At 42.1% G+C, this 15596-nt stretch overlaps 1 protein-coding gene across 1 annotated transcript; it reads left to right on the top strand.

Annotated features, from left to right (window-relative positions):
• The first annotated feature begins 10356 nt into the window (after positions 1 to 10356).
• LOC139662712 (E3 ubiquitin/ISG15 ligase TRIM25-like) lies at positions 10357 to 13190 on the top strand. The gene has a single exon (XM_071541435.1). The coding sequence runs from the start codon at positions 10357 to 10359 to the stop codon at positions 12019 to 12021; it is 1665 nt and encodes a 554-aa protein (XP_071397536.1). The 3' UTR covers positions 12022 to 13190.
• The last annotated feature ends 2406 nt before the right edge of the window (positions 13191 to 15596 follow it).

Here is a 15596-nt window from a genome sequence, read left to right on the forward strand (position 1 = left end):
TGAGCTCTTCGATCTCCACGAGCCGCTCCTCAAACAGTTTAGTCCTCTGCTGAAGTTTGATGTTAAGCGGGTTGAACTCCTCCTGAGCCGCCATGTCCAGCAGCTTCCTCTGCTCTTCCACCTGCTCACTCTGCTCCTCGCCCTCCTTCATTTTCTGTTCTTCACCCTCCTTCATTTGTTGTTCCTCACACTCATTTTCCCATAAACTCACTGCTAATCTTCCTCTCATTTGTTTCTTTTCGGTGTCTTCTGTTTGTGAAGTTAGTGACTGCTTTGAGCTGCAGATACATTCTGGTGCTCATGCCATAAAGGCTGATGATGTCTTTGATGATGACTTTGGCATTTAAAGTGGGGCATGTCAGCACACACACACACACACACACACACACACACACACACACACACACACACACACTCTCTCTCCTCTGCTGACAAATTTGCTGCCTTTTTTCTATTCATCTCTCCTCATTTGACAAAGACAGTGTTTTGTCTTCCAGTTCTATTTCAATTCTGTATAATCAATCTGTATTATTTCTTTTAATATACATCAAATACAATGTATTTATATCATTTGTTGTGTATCCAGTCAAGACAAGAAAGCTCTCAAAGTAGCACAGAGTGAGATGTCTGTCACTGCTTGTCGTTCAGTCGTTCCAGGTTTGTGAAAACCAGTCTGAGGCGGTCTGAACACATGCAAACAAAACAAACACAGGCTCAGATAATATGAATTCACTCTGTGTCCACAGCCATGCTTTCTCCACAAGTGATTTGACCTTTGTTTCTATTATTGATAAGGAGATCTGGTAGAAAATCAAACCTGAAACAGCTGGTGTTGAAGGTCGAGCGCTCTTCAACTCCTATAGAAATGTGTGCAACCAAAAGTGAATCTTTGCATACACACAAATCATTGAATCTTAACCCAGTTAAGGCAATACCTCAACCATTGAAATTGGCATGTACACGCCTTTAACATCATACTATCATAACCCAGTTAACACAGATAGATTTCTTTTTGAAATCTTCATTTTTAGCATTTCTGCTTTATTATCAGACAGTCACAGTAAAGAGAGACAGGATCTGGAGGGAGAGAGAGATGATGCCATGCAGCAAAGGGAGCGGGCCAGATTCAAACCCATGCTGAACACCTACAACACAACTAGATTTCTGCTCAATCTTTCCGTTTATCGGGGCATGTAAACGCCTTAGTCAGATTTATTTGAGCTTTTTCAACCTGCGCAGGTCAAAGGTCAGCAGACACAGTAACCCAGATGTTGTATTTACAAACCAGAGAACATGATGCAGTGGAGCGGTGAACGACAGACCCATTATTTCAAAGAATCCATGTTAAAAAAGAGTTATTACTTTGAACCATGTGACCGTTGCAATTAAAACATTGCCTTAAACTGATTTCTCCCAGTAATCAGAGTATTGGTGCGCACCAGAGGTGTGACCAAGTCAACTTCGCTCCAGTCCCAAGTCAGTCTCAAATCAAGTCCCGAGTCTACATGTAGATTACCAAGTCAAGTCCAAGTCAAGTCCCAAGTCTACATGTAGATTACCAAATCAAGTCCAAGTCAAGTCCATGTCATTAATGTCAAGTCTCAAGTCTAAATGTAGAACAGCAAGTCAAGTCAGAACAAATCAAGAGTCCAGTATCAAATTAATATCTTAAAGAAAACTAAATATCTAGGACTTTTCAATGCAATGTGGTTTTAATAGGATAAAAACTGGATCACCATGAAAACCAGAATATAATCTCCTCACCAGGATCAGATGCAGCTGGACCAGTTTGTAGCGTTCAGATTTTTACTTCCCATTCATTTGAATGGAAACTGACATTGAACACGTTGGTGAACAGATTCAACAACAGATCCTGCTTTTATTGTGGTTTTCATGGCGGTCCAGTGCTGAATGTTAAAACTGCTGAATAACCTCCATGTTAAAACTAAGTGGAATATTGATTTAACAAGGAACGACCATGATAGTTATCTTTATCACTCTAGATGTGAATGGCTCATTTTGGATGTTTTTATAGTTGTTGTAGTGGGAACACAGACGTTCTATTGAGATCTTTTTATAGTTATAGTTCTCTTTATAGTTATCCTTCTATGTGAATGGGCCTTTATAGTTATAGTTTTGGAGGTTTTTATAGTTACTGCTGTAGTGGGAACACAGACGTTCTATTTCGAGTCTGACTGGACGTTGTTACTGGGAGGTGGAGAGGAGTGGGGAGGGAGTTTCAATAGCAGTCGCATATAAAGATTGCGATCTTGTTCTAGATGTGAATCGGCCTTAAGAGAGATGGACATGTGAGCTGAGGGACACACTAGAAAACTTTCAAAGTCCTAATCAATTTAAAAAAAACAAACATTGTATCACACGCATAACAACAGATTTCAATGATTTTTTTGGTCTCAGTTGTGAATAATCTCACACTAGATGATGAAGAACGGACAGGATCTCACACATTTAACCACATAACTAGACTGTAACAGATTATCAGTCAAAACCTCTAATCTCACAGGAAGTCGCACCATCCATGTGAGTCATTGACGCAGCTTAAAAGACTCACATTCAATAGTTGTGAAATATTTTGGTCTTCTTGTGTCTGTCTCTGTTTATTTTTACAGGTTGAAAGCAAAATCCCACAAATCTTATCGAGACGGCCCAGGAAATGACTTTTTACAGCAAAACCTTCTTAAACAGTATGTTTATTTATCATCTTCACCACACACACACACACACACACACACACACACACAATAAACATGAAATATACGGCACAGTGGACTATAAAATGTTGTCACATAGTAACAAGACTTTAATTTAGCTCGTTGCCTTTGAAGCTGGACGTTGAGGTTGTGCATGGAAATAAATGAAACACAAACACTGGTGTCATACTACTGTTTTTTGTTGGAATATGAGGCAGAGAAGAAGAACGACAGCACTCAACTGACTGATGAAATGCACATATCAGTGTGATAAAGAAAGAAAGACAGAAAGAGAAAGAAAGAAAGAAAGAAAGAAAATAGGCACCTCTGTCTGAAACCCCCAAAACCGTTGGAGAGAGAGAGAGAGAGAGAGAGAGAGAGAGAGAGAGAGAGAGAGAGAGAGAGAGAGAGAGAGTTAAAACACAATCAAACCATCAAACATCTCATAGACCCAGGACCCAGCCAACAGTTGTTGTTTTTTTCTCTTTCCAGCGACAACTGAGATAAATATTCATGTCTGTCTGATGTGCTTGTCAAGTCTGAAAAGTATATTTTATATTGTTGGAGTCCCCAGGGAACCTTGTATCTCCGATTTTCACATTTGTCATTTTGGGTGTAATCCTCCCCTTGCAGAGAAAGATTTGTCACCCGGGGGATGCCAACCATTGGCACATGTGCTGTGTAACCTGCAAAATGTTCCCAATGTGCAAAAATCAACTTGTGTTTGTGTTTCCAACACAGTCTCAAAAAAGTTTTGGGAATGAGCATGAACTCTGAAATGCAGATTTTGTGTTGTGGGCTCAAATGAAGTAAAGATTCCATTCCTCCATCATGAACAGATTATGTGACAGCAGCACTAACTGGACCAGCTATTTTCACCTGTTTGTCACATGACAAGGTCGGCTAATGGGCCGTCGAGTTTAGGCAAGTAACACAGCTTTGGTTAAGGTTAGGGTTAAGGTGGTGCAGCAGTGTAAAAATGTGCAGAGTCTCTGCAGTAAAGTGAGCAGCTTCATCTGCATCTGCTAATGCATCTCCATATCTGTGTATCATGTGTCTGCTTGGCTGGCAGACACTAATGGATTGCAGTGACTGTTGTAAAAACATCCAGGCAGGGATGTAGTGGAGGGGAAACACAGACAGTCTCAGTTTACCCACCTTTTTATTTGTTTTAACTGACACAAATCAATATGAATTCATCCATAAAGTCAAACTCATATGTTATATGAAGATGAGGTCTTGTCATGGGAAAAAAGCATGAATTAATGTTAGTCAGGGTTCAGGAGGGATACAGCTTGAGAAATGAAGTGAGGCCACCTAGTGGACAGAAAGGAAAAGGCATTGAGGCTTGAGCATGAATTTAGTGCTGGTGTGAGCCTGCAGCTAAAATATGATGATACTGCCCCCTTGTGGCTTTCCTACAACATTACTATCTGTCTCTAACATGACAACATGGAAAATGTCTCTTCCAACTCACTTTTGTAACTGACTTTATTTTCTTTATCAGATTTGTTTTGATTAAAACCTTTGGGCTACATCTCTTTTCAGGAACTCATTCTAATTCATTGGCTCTTGTGTTTCTTATTTGATGAAGCCATAACACTGTGTGTTGTTGCAAGGGAGTTTCTTAAAGTGACAGTAACAATTACTGCAATACCTAGCCTATATGAACAATACATTGTGCTTCAAAGATTAAATTATTGTAAACATTCATAAACAAAGTAAAAGATAAGGAGAGATTAGAGATAATGATGCCAACCACCTCATTTTAAACGTTAAGAAAACTGAAGAGATGGTGTTTGACCCTAGAGCAGTGGGGGACCACAGGCCATGTGATTATCCACCATACTCCTATTAATCAGGTGAGCTCCTACAAGCATCTTGGTGCCCACATTGATCATGTTTACTTGGCAAGCCCATGTTGACAGCCTATGCTCTAAACTACAGCAGAGGTTACACTTTTTAAGAAGGCTCAGGTTGTACGGGGTTAACCAGAAAGTTATGTCCCTGTTCTACCAAGCTGTCCTGGAGAGCCTGATTAGGTACGGGATACAGGTGTGGTATGGTAACCTCTCTGTTCACCTAAAATCTAAGCTCACCCGCCTGGTAATAATAATAGTAATAATAATAGACTTTATTTATATAGCACCTTTCAAAACAGAGTTACAAAGTGCTTCACAGATAAAATCCACCCCCCACAGCAGAGGAAACACAAACAACAAAAAAGATAAAAACAGTCAACTAGCAAAACAACAATAACAACAACAAAAAAAAGTTAATGCAAAAAAGCAAGCTTATAAAAATGTGTTTTTAATAGCGTTTTAAAAGAAATCAGCAAGGTTGCAAGACAAATTTCAACAGGAAGACTGTTCCAGAGTTTTGGGGCCCTGACAGCAAAAGCACAGTCTCCTTTAGTTTTGAGTCTAGATTGGGGGACTGTTAGCAAAGCTTTGCTCTGAGATCTGAGGTTGCGTGCAGGAAGATAGGGGCATAAAAGTTCACAGATGTATGCTGGAGCTAGACCATGTAGTGCTTTAAAAATAATGAGTAAAATCTTAAAATCAATCCTTAAGTTAACTGGGAGCCAATGCAAAGAGGCTAAAATAGGGGTTATGTGATCTCTTTTATTTGATCTAGTCAACAGTCTAGCTGCAGCATTTTGTACAACTTGAAGGCGTGAGCGTGCTTTACTGTTTAGGCAGGTAAAGAGTGAATTGCAATAATCAATTCTTGAGAAAATAAACGCATGAATAACTTTCTCCAAGTCAGAGAATGATAGAAATGATCTGATTTTTGACACCATTCGAAGATGATAAAAGCAGAACTGAACTACCTTCTTGACATGATGATCAAAAGTTAAATTGGAATCAAAAATAACTCCTACATTTCTGGCATTAGGCTTAACAGAAGGTGCTACGTTAACAAATGTGTCACTGAAATCTAAAGACCCGAATGAGATTATTTCATATTTTTCTTCATTGAGTTGGAGGAAGTTATTAGACATCCAGCATTTGATATCCTTTAGACAGGTCTTTAAAGAAGTCAAACTGCTGGGGGATCCTGGTTTTACAGACACATAAATTTGAGTGTCATCGGCATAGCAATGAAAAGAGATATTATGATTTTGTATTAATCTGCCAAGTGGAAGCATGTAAATACAGAATAGAAGAGGACCTAGGACAGAGCCTTGAGGTACTCCGTAGTTCATAGCGGCAGTAGATGATGTGAAATTACCAAGAGTGACTGAAAACTGTCTGTTTGAAAGATAAGAGATGAACCACTCGAGAGCGGTGTCTGCAACTCCTACGATGTCTTTTAGGTACTTTTAAGGTACTATGATCTACTGTGTCAAAAGCAGAACTTAAGTCAAGTAGGATCAGGGCAGACCCTTCACCAGCATCAGCAGCAAGGAGGAGATCATTGGTCACCCTAAGTAGAGCAGTTTCAGTGCTGTGATTTTCTCGAAAACCAGATTGGAACTTTTCAAAGATATCATGTTGGCTCATATGGGCTGTTAATTGTTTGTATACAATCCTTTCTAAGATCTTTGAAAGAAGTGGGAGTTTGGAGATTGGTCTATAATTGTTTAGTACATAAGGATCTAAATATTTTTTTTGGAGAAGAGGTTCCACAAGACCGTGCTTGAAAAAAGATGGTACATAGCCAGTGGCTAGTGAACCGTTGATAATGGAAAGAACAATTGGAAAGATATGTGGTAATACCTCTTTGAAGAGTCTGGATGGGATTGCATCTAGATGACACGAAGAGCAGTTAAGCTGACAGACAGTCTCCAGCAGCGTCTGGAGAGAGATCAATTCAAAAGAGGGGAATGAGACTGTAGGTGGGTGGGTAATAGTAAAGTTACAAAACTGTGGTATGATCTGACTCCTGATTTTTTCAATTTTAGCTGTGAATAATGTTGAAAAGTTCTCACATGCTTCTGATGAATGATCAGGAAATGAGTCAACATGTTCAATAGTTCTGAACAATATTCTAGGATTATGGTGGCATTCAGCAATAATATTAGAAAAATCATTTTTTCTTGCAGTTTTGACGGCAGAGTTGTAATTGGACATTAGATTTTTTAACTGAGCAAGGTCCACCTCGAGTCTGCTGTGCTTCCACTTATGTTCCATTGCCCTGCATTCCCTCTTTATTTTGCGAGTATAGTCATTCAACCAGGGAGTACCAATTGGACCAGTTTTCCTTTTGTTTTTAAAGGGAGCAATTTTATTAAGAATGTCCATACAGAGTGAATTAAACTGATCTACTAAATTCTCAGGGGAAGTATCTGCCGTGAAGTTATTGCATGATTGGTCAAATTCCCTAATAAACATGGCTGAAGTTGAGGAGTTTATTACACGTCTCTTTAAGCAAGTGACTGGGGCATTAGAGAGACTGCAGACAGAGAGGTTGAAGGTAATGGTGAGGTGATCAGAGACAAAAAGCTCTTTAGTTGATAGACTGTCCAGGGTAAGTCCATAAGATAAGATAAGGTCAAGAGTATGGCCCCGATTGTGAGTAGGGCCAGTAACAGATTGGGTTAAGCCAAATGAGTCACATACATTTTTAAAGTCGAAGGCCAACGGGTCATTTGCACAACAAACGTGAACATTAAAATCACCCATAATAACAATTTTCCCATATCTGGACATCATAAATGATAAGAGCTCTGAAAAGTCAGAGATGAAGTTAAGTGTATGTTGAGGGGGGCGGTAGAGTACTGCACAGACAATTGGTTGATGTATGTTGTTAATGGAGAAAAGTAGATGTTCAAATGAGGTAAATTCGCCAAAGGAGATGGGAGAGCATTTAAACTCATTGCCATGTATTACAGCCACACCACCTCCTTGGCCCAAAGGCCTAGGTTTAGATAAGTGGGAGTAGTTAGGGGAGGATGCTTCAGTCAAGGAGGTGGCATCATTACATTTTAACCATGTCTCTGTTAGCATGAGAAAATTATGATTATAGGAGGAAATAAAATCATGACAAATAAAATACTTGTTAGTCAGAGAACACTGAAGAGACCACACTTAACAGATACAATCTGATCTGATGACCCACAAACCATAGTGGGTACAGGACGAACTGAGCGTAGAGCGTTAAAATCTACCTGCCACTTATTTGCATATTTATCAATAGACCATACATATTTCTGAGAAATGCGGACAGGGATGGCTCTGATCATTCCACAAGGGGAAGGTAGTGACAGGGATAGCAGTAACTGTATGGAGACTACCATACAGGTAGGGGGAGCTAGAGGGGGCTACTGAATGAGTACTGTATGAGCCCAGGACGGTACAGTCAGATGGACTCACTGCAGGTCATGAGGTAAAGGCCTTGCAGGAGTGCAACGTCAGTTCAATGTTGGTTGATAAAAGGCGCGAGCCTTCCTGGGAAGGATGGAGGCCGTCTGGTTTGAAAAGCTGAGGTCTATTTAAAACGGCAGCAAAATTGTCAACAAAGGGGAAATCTCTGTTCATACAGTAACCCTTTAGCCAGTTGGCGTAGGCGACTGAACTTCACGTCACCAAAACGCGGGGAGGGGAGTGGGCCAGAAACAATTACCTGCTTCCCGGTGTCCAGTAGATTGTCCACGAGGCGCACAAACTCCTGTTTGTGAAGCTCCGCCGTTATCACCAACGTGAACGACTGCAGAGGCAGAGTTATGTTTTTCAATCAGCTGCAGAGCGGTGGGTGTAATGTCCTTTACGCAGACACCTGGATAACAGAAAGTCCGGCCACCGCGCACCGCCACGTGCTGGACCATAGAGGTACCCAGGGTGGGCGCCGCGCCTGGGTGTGCATGCCTGACCATCTAGGGGTGTGGCGGTGGTGGGATGGAGCCTGATGTAGAGACCTCTGTTGCTGGACATTGGCTGTCCCTGGAATTGCAGGTGATCGAGAGGGACCAGGCTGGGGATCTTGGCGCTTGGTCCGCTGAGAGCCGAGGCCGGTTTGACAGACGGGACAGTGGAAGGTGGTAGCATCCCTCCAGAGGAGGAAACTCCTGCAGACTCAGGATGTTAAACTTGTTGGCGAGCGGGATGTCCAGAAGCGGAGGAAGTGGAGACGGGCGCTTTGCACTATGTTTACCCTTGCGGGCCACAGACCAGTGCTCTGGTTTACGTGGAATCGAGTTCACCGGGGCATTCACTCTACCCCCACGAGAGACCGTGACTCCGCTGGGATATGACAGAGGGTAGAGCTGGCCATTGCTTTGGGCTTTGCTCCCAGGAGACACCACGGCTCCTCAGGTTGGGCTGAAACAGCCCCAGGCTCTGGCGCTCCTGTGGTGATTGAGCCGGTCCACGGAAGAGTGGTATCGTTGTCCGTGGTCACGTTCCGGTTACTGCAGCCAGACAAGCCCAGGACTGCGAGGTGTTTTGCTTGGGCCGTGGCGACTGTGGAAAACTCCAGGATGTGCTTGTCTTTCTCCCTGAGTTCGGCTTCCAAACAACAACGCTTTTCCTCAACTTTGAGACGGTAAGGTGGCAAGATCCACCCTCAGCCATCACACTTGCAGTAAGTGTAGCACTTAGACTCAGTCACTCAAGTGTACAATACACGACCGAGATGAGTTACACTACACCACTGCCAGGAGCCGAATTTTCCGCAGAGGTCTTCTCTGCTCCAGAACGAACGAACCCCGTACAGACTGCCATGAAGATGATAGGGAAGAAAGAACAGCAGTCCCTTGTGTTAATATATGAACAGTCTGTGCTCAGAGGTGCTTATAGAATACTGGCTGACCCATCTCATGTCCTCCAGTCTGAGTAGGAGCTTCTGCCCTCTGGCAGACGATACAGAGTGCCCAAAGGTAGACTCAATCGTTTTAAATTTAATTCATTTGTCCCGTCCTCAGTTAACATCTTAAATAGTAGGGAGGTAGTACGAGGCAATCTGGACTGTGTAATATAGCGATGTTCACGATAGGCTTCATCTTTAGCTACAACTGTGCAATTCTACAGGGGTGAGCAACTGGAATGTGAGGGTGTGTGCAATATGTAGTGCAATATGTTAGAGGTTTTTTTTCTTAAAGTTTTATGGCATTTTAGAGGTGCAATAACATTTTTACTAACGCTCTTACTTTAACAACGAAGGGTTGACTGTGTCATGTGTCTATGTAGTGTGTATCTGTCAATTGTCTATCTGTTAAAGTGCAATGACTCCTGAGTCCAAGACAAATGTCCAAACGGGGACAATAAAGTATATCATATCCAATAAGTCAGCATTTATCTTCTTTATCTCTCCACACTCAGAAACACCCACGCATGAGAGAGAGAGCTAAAGGTGTGTTTTTTTAATTATCCCATTGAGATCACTGACCCCAAGATTAACCATTCCATTTTTATTTGTCATAATCTGCAAAACCTGATCACCCCTCCCTCTTCTTCCTGGACTCAAATACAGCCAGTTCCATTCTGTCCACATATTTCCTGTTCCCTCCCCTTTCACAGATCTGCCAGTTGAAAGATGGGTGTAAAGAGCATGTTGTGAAGTGCAAGAGCTGACAAGCCCATTCACTGCAGATCAGCACATGAACATGAAGAAAAGGAACAGAGGTTTGGTTTGGATCAGAGCCCAACTTCTTTCTGTTGAGAGAAGTGAAACTATCTGACATTCACTGTCACTGAGAATTGAAATGGCGCAGCGAGGAATTCAGCTGGACGGGGCAAAATTCTGCTGTTCCATCTGTCTGGATCTACTGAAGGATCCGGTGACTATTCCCTGTGGGCACAGCTACTGCATGAGCTGTATTAAAAGCTGCTGGGATGAAGAGGATCAGAAGAAAATCCACAGCTGCCCCCAGTGCAGACAGACCTTCACACCAAGGCCTGTCCTGGTGAAAAACACCATGTTAGCAGAGTTGGTGGAGGAACTGAGGAAGACAGGACTTCAAGCTGCTCCTCCTGATCGCTGCTATGCCGGACCTGGAGATGTGGCCTGTGATGTCTGCACTGGGAGAAAGCTGAAAGCCCTCAAGTCCTGTCTGGTGTGTCTGGCCTCTTACTGTGAGCAGCACCTCCAGCCTCACTATGAATCCTCTACCTTTGAAAGACACAAGCTGGTCGACCCCTCCAAGAAGCTTCAGGAGAACATCTGCTCTCGTCATGACGAGGTGATGAAGGTTTTCTGCCGTACTGATCAGCAGTGTATCTGTTATGTCTGCTCCATGGATGAACATAAAGGCCACTACACAGTCTCAGCTGCAGCAGAAAGGACCGAGAGGCAGAAAGAGCTCGGGGTGAGTCGGCAACAAATCCAGCAGAGAATCCAGGACAGAGAGAAAGACGTGAAGGTGCTTCAACAGCAGGCGGAGGCTATCAATGGCTCTGCTGATAAAGCGGTGGAGGACAGTGAGAAGATCTTCACTGAGCTGGTCCAGTTCATTGAGAAGAGAAGCTCCGATGCGAAGGAGCGGATCAGATCCCGGCAGAAAGAGGAAGCGAGTCGGGCCGAAGAACTTCAGGAGAAGCTGAAGCGGGAGATCGCTGAGCTGAGGAGGAAAGACGCTGAGCTGGAGCAGCTCTCACACACAGAGGATCACATCCATTTTCTACACAGTTACCCCTCGCTGTCACGTCTCAGTGAATCTACAGACTCACCCGGCACCGATATCCGTCCTCTGCGCTACTTTGAGGATGTGACTGCAGCTGTGTCAGAGGCCAGAGATAAACTACAGGGCATTCTTACAGAGGAATGGCCTAAGATCTCATTGACACTGACTGAAGTGGATGTTTTACTGCCACAACCAGAGCCCAAGACCAGAGCTGAATTCTTACAATATTCACATCAAATCACACTGGATCCAAACACAGCATTCACATGGCTGTCATTATCTGATGGGAACAGAAAAGCAACATTTATGAGTGAAGGACAGTTATATTCTAGACACCCAGACAGATTCATTCACTGCTGTCAGGTCCTGAGTAGAGAGGGTCTGACTGGACGTTGTTACTGGGAGGTGGAGTGGAGTGGGAAGGGAGGTTCAATAGCAGTCGCATATAAAGATATTAGCAGAACAGGGAATGAAGGTCTATTTGGATACAATGACAAGTCTTGGGCATTAGATTATTACAACAATAGTTATGAATTCATACAGAACAATATCAAAACTCCCATCCCAGGCCCTCTGTCCTCCAGAGTAGGAGTGTACCTGGATCACAGAGCAGGTATTCTGTCCTTCTACAGCGTCTCTGAAACCATGACTCTCCTCCACAGAGTCCAGACCACATTCACTCAGCCTCTCCATCCTGGATTTTGCTTTTATTATGGAGCCACTGCTGAGTTGTGTAAGCTCAAGTAGACAGGAGTGATTAAAGCAGCAATGTGTGAGATTCTGTTTAAGTGTTTTTTAAATTTTGTCTCCATCTTTGTTGCTCAGCGCTCATTGCTGTGGTGTTTCTGCACTGCACTTCCCAGAGATCACCTGTCAATCAAACAGTGTGGGCGGGACTGTGACGTCTTTTTCCTTGGATTTTCTGTTGATGCAGTTTGACTTTCTGTAGGTGGCGCTCTTTTCTTTGTCTTTCCTTTTCTTTGTGTTATATCAGTCAGTGATAGAGAGTATCCAAACTGACATTTATTCATATGAAAACAGAAACTGTTGTGTGGTCTATATAGTTCTTATGTTTGTTGCATATTTGTATTGTTGCTGTAATATTTTCTGCTATTTCTGTTCCACTGCATGGGCCTTAATGGAGCAGCACTAGAAGTCTCCCCTTTATTATAGCTGAATAGTTGTTAATATGTTATGTCATTATTATTAGAATCAATAGGGAGAGCATTCATTGTTTTCCTCCACAGTGATGACATACTGGTTTCAAAGCTTTTGTCTGTGTGATTTTGCTCGGCAACAAGTTGCTCTTTCGGTTTCCTCTGCCCAGTGATAATGTTGCCGGATCGGTTTGGGACAGAAACCTGGAAGCCTACAGGCCACACCTCTTTTCACAGTCTCATCTTCTCCTCTCTTTTACCAGTTTGAAGAGTTTTGAGTCTCCTGCGAGTCAATTTTCTTGAGCTCACTGACTGCAGTTTGTCTGCTTTACTTTGTTTTGTTTTGTAAAGAAAGTTTGGAGCCATTCAAATCAGCAGAGCCATGAAATGTTATTTTCAGCTTGTTTTTGACGTACAGTATTTGGTGTTTGTGCTTCTAATTGACTCTCTAACTCTACACCTCTCCTCTCACTGCTAAACCCAAAATAATCTGACAAATTCTCCTCACTTTGCAGAATACTTGTCATTTTCTGTCTTTGTGAGGACATTAATAAGAAATAAGCACAAAAACACACCTGTCTCCTCGGGTGCAGCACACACACACACACACACACACACACACACACACACACACACTCTCTCTCTCCTCTACTGACAAAATTGCCAATATTGACACCATCTCTGCCTTTTTTCCACTCATCTCTCCTCATTTGACAAAGACAGTGTTTTGTCTTCCAGTTCTATTTCAATTCTGTATAATCAATCTGTATTATTTCTTTTAATATACATGAAATAAAATGTAAATATGAATACATGTGGCTTGTGAGACGTGTCTTTTGTTCTCCAAAAGAGGTTACAGTCTGTTCATCTGGACTGTTAACGCTGCTCATTTCATCTTGTTTATCATGATGTTTTGTTGCCTGGCTGCTTGTCTTTTTTACTTCAATGGAAGCAACAAATATTTGTTGCAGCTACAAGTTGCCATCTATTGTGGCTTATCAAAGTTTTGTTGTTCCCAGTGGAAGGTGAACACAGGAGAGTGGACAAAGAGGTGTGAATGTTGATTAAAGGGAGTTTTGGCATGGAGAGAGCAATGTTTATGAATTGAATTTGGATTTCCTAACGCATAGGGCCGATAAAGAACAAAATAAAGCATGACTGATATTACTTTAATGTCACTGACAATCACTTTCTGTCATGCATTTATTGTATAATATACAGCTGCCCATAAGTATTAACTCAGTAGTCACAAAGATATTCTACTTTAATGTGATGTTGAACTTTTATAGTATCTTGGCTTGTGTCTCTTCCTCCATGATAAAACCCCCAAATCAGTGATTCTGTGATCTGTTGCTCCGGTAGAGCAGACTGGAGAATTGTGTTTTTTTCTCTCTCAATTCACTGCCATTGTCTGGAGGAACAGTCTGAAAATCACTTCTAGCACATAAAGCAGACGACAAAGTAGATTCTGATAATATATAAAAAAAACAAGTCATGCTGCTGAACTGTTTTTAAGCCGATGGAACGAAGAAAATGCCATCAATAATTGTAAATAGGTGAAAAAAAGTAGAATTACAACACAATTTCTTTTGTGGGCTATGAAAGCACTGGGGTCTTAAGGGCAGCTGTGATTTACCTGCAGAGGTTTTGTAGTGAAATAAGTGTTTTCATGACTTTCACAGTAAACTCTGAAGTTAATGCCATATTTCACTTTGGTGACTTGTGTAGGATTTGATGAACAGTCGCCCACCAGCAGCAGCCAGTCTGGGGAAACAGCCATAAAATCCCATTTCTCTGGAGGCTCAGACCGGGTGATCTCAGGGCCGATTTAGCACAGAGGAGGCGAGGCGTGACAAATATCCCCATGTGTGCCTGAATGGCACCTGTCAGCTTCTCATTCATACCAGCACTGTTTGATGGTCAATTACCAGTGTGTCTGCCACTCATGCTTACCCACAGTGATCAAATCACACCAGAGGTTTTAGCATTGGTCCACAAAGTCAAGTGGCAGAGTTGAATCTCTGATCAAAATGATTCCATTCTTGAGGGATTTTTCATGTTGTGACCCTGTTGAGCAGATAGATGGCACTGTGTAGAATTTCTCCCAAAGATGCTCTATAAAATCTGCACTTTGAATCATAAAACATAACCTTAATAGTATTTATATCATTTGTTGTGTATTCAGTCAAGACAAGAAAGCTCTCAAAGTAGCACAGAGTGAGATGTCTGTCACTGCTTGTCGTTCAGTCGTTCCAGGGGGGATCGTTCCAGGGGGGATCGTTCCAGGGGGGTTCCACTAACACAATCCAGCCGTGTCTAGTCAACGTTAACTCTAACCAGGCTTGAATAATCTTACATTGTGCGCACACGGAGTACATAAGCAGCCCAGAAGAGTCGATTGTCGAAAAAACGATACAATGATGCAAAAAGAAGGGAAAACGAGAGCTGTGTTCTTCTCAGGGGCGGAACAAACCCTGCTGATGGAATTATACGAGGAATATAGAATTATACGAGGAATATAGAATTATACGAGGAATATAGAATTATACGAGGAATATAGAATTATACGAGGAATATAGAATTATACGAGGAATATAGAATTATACGAGGAATATAAAGGGTCGTCACCAAAAAGGGCAATACTGCCGCAATATACAAAGCGAGGGAGATGGCTTGGCAAAAAATTGCAGACAGACTAAACTAAACTTATTGTTTCATTTGTATTTATTAATACATGAACATTCAGATCACTAGATACAGTAAGACTGTGTGGCTATATTATCAGTAGGCTAGATAATATCAGATGTATGTTTAAAATAATGGTGTAGGCTAACTTAGGAGAACCGACATAACTACAATGCATTTACTGTTAATTAGCCTAATTCAGTGAGGTGTGTGAAGCCCCTCTGACCTAGTGACCCTTGGCCTTTATTCATTCTTCACTGTTACATCTCAACAGGAGCCATCTCAATAGCCAGAAACCAACGTGGCAACAAGTGAAAATTAAATACAAAAACACTTTCCAGAGTGGTAAGTAGCCTATAATGAAATGTGAAATGTATTTGTTAAAATAGTTGTTGAGCTGTAAATATGTAATATTGTAGCCACCAAAAAATAGACGGATGCCACCGCTACCGGTGGGGGAGCTCCACCTGAGGACCTCAC

Source organism: Centroberyx affinis, unplaced genomic scaffold (genome assembly GCF_046629955.1).
Source record: "Centroberyx affinis isolate AG114_WGS23_722 - 3 ecotype Tasmania unplaced genomic scaffold, CSIRO-AGI_Caff_v1 ptg003878l_1, whole genome shotgun sequence".
NCBI lineage: Eukaryota > Metazoa > Chordata > Actinopteri > Beryciformes > Berycidae > Centroberyx > Centroberyx affinis.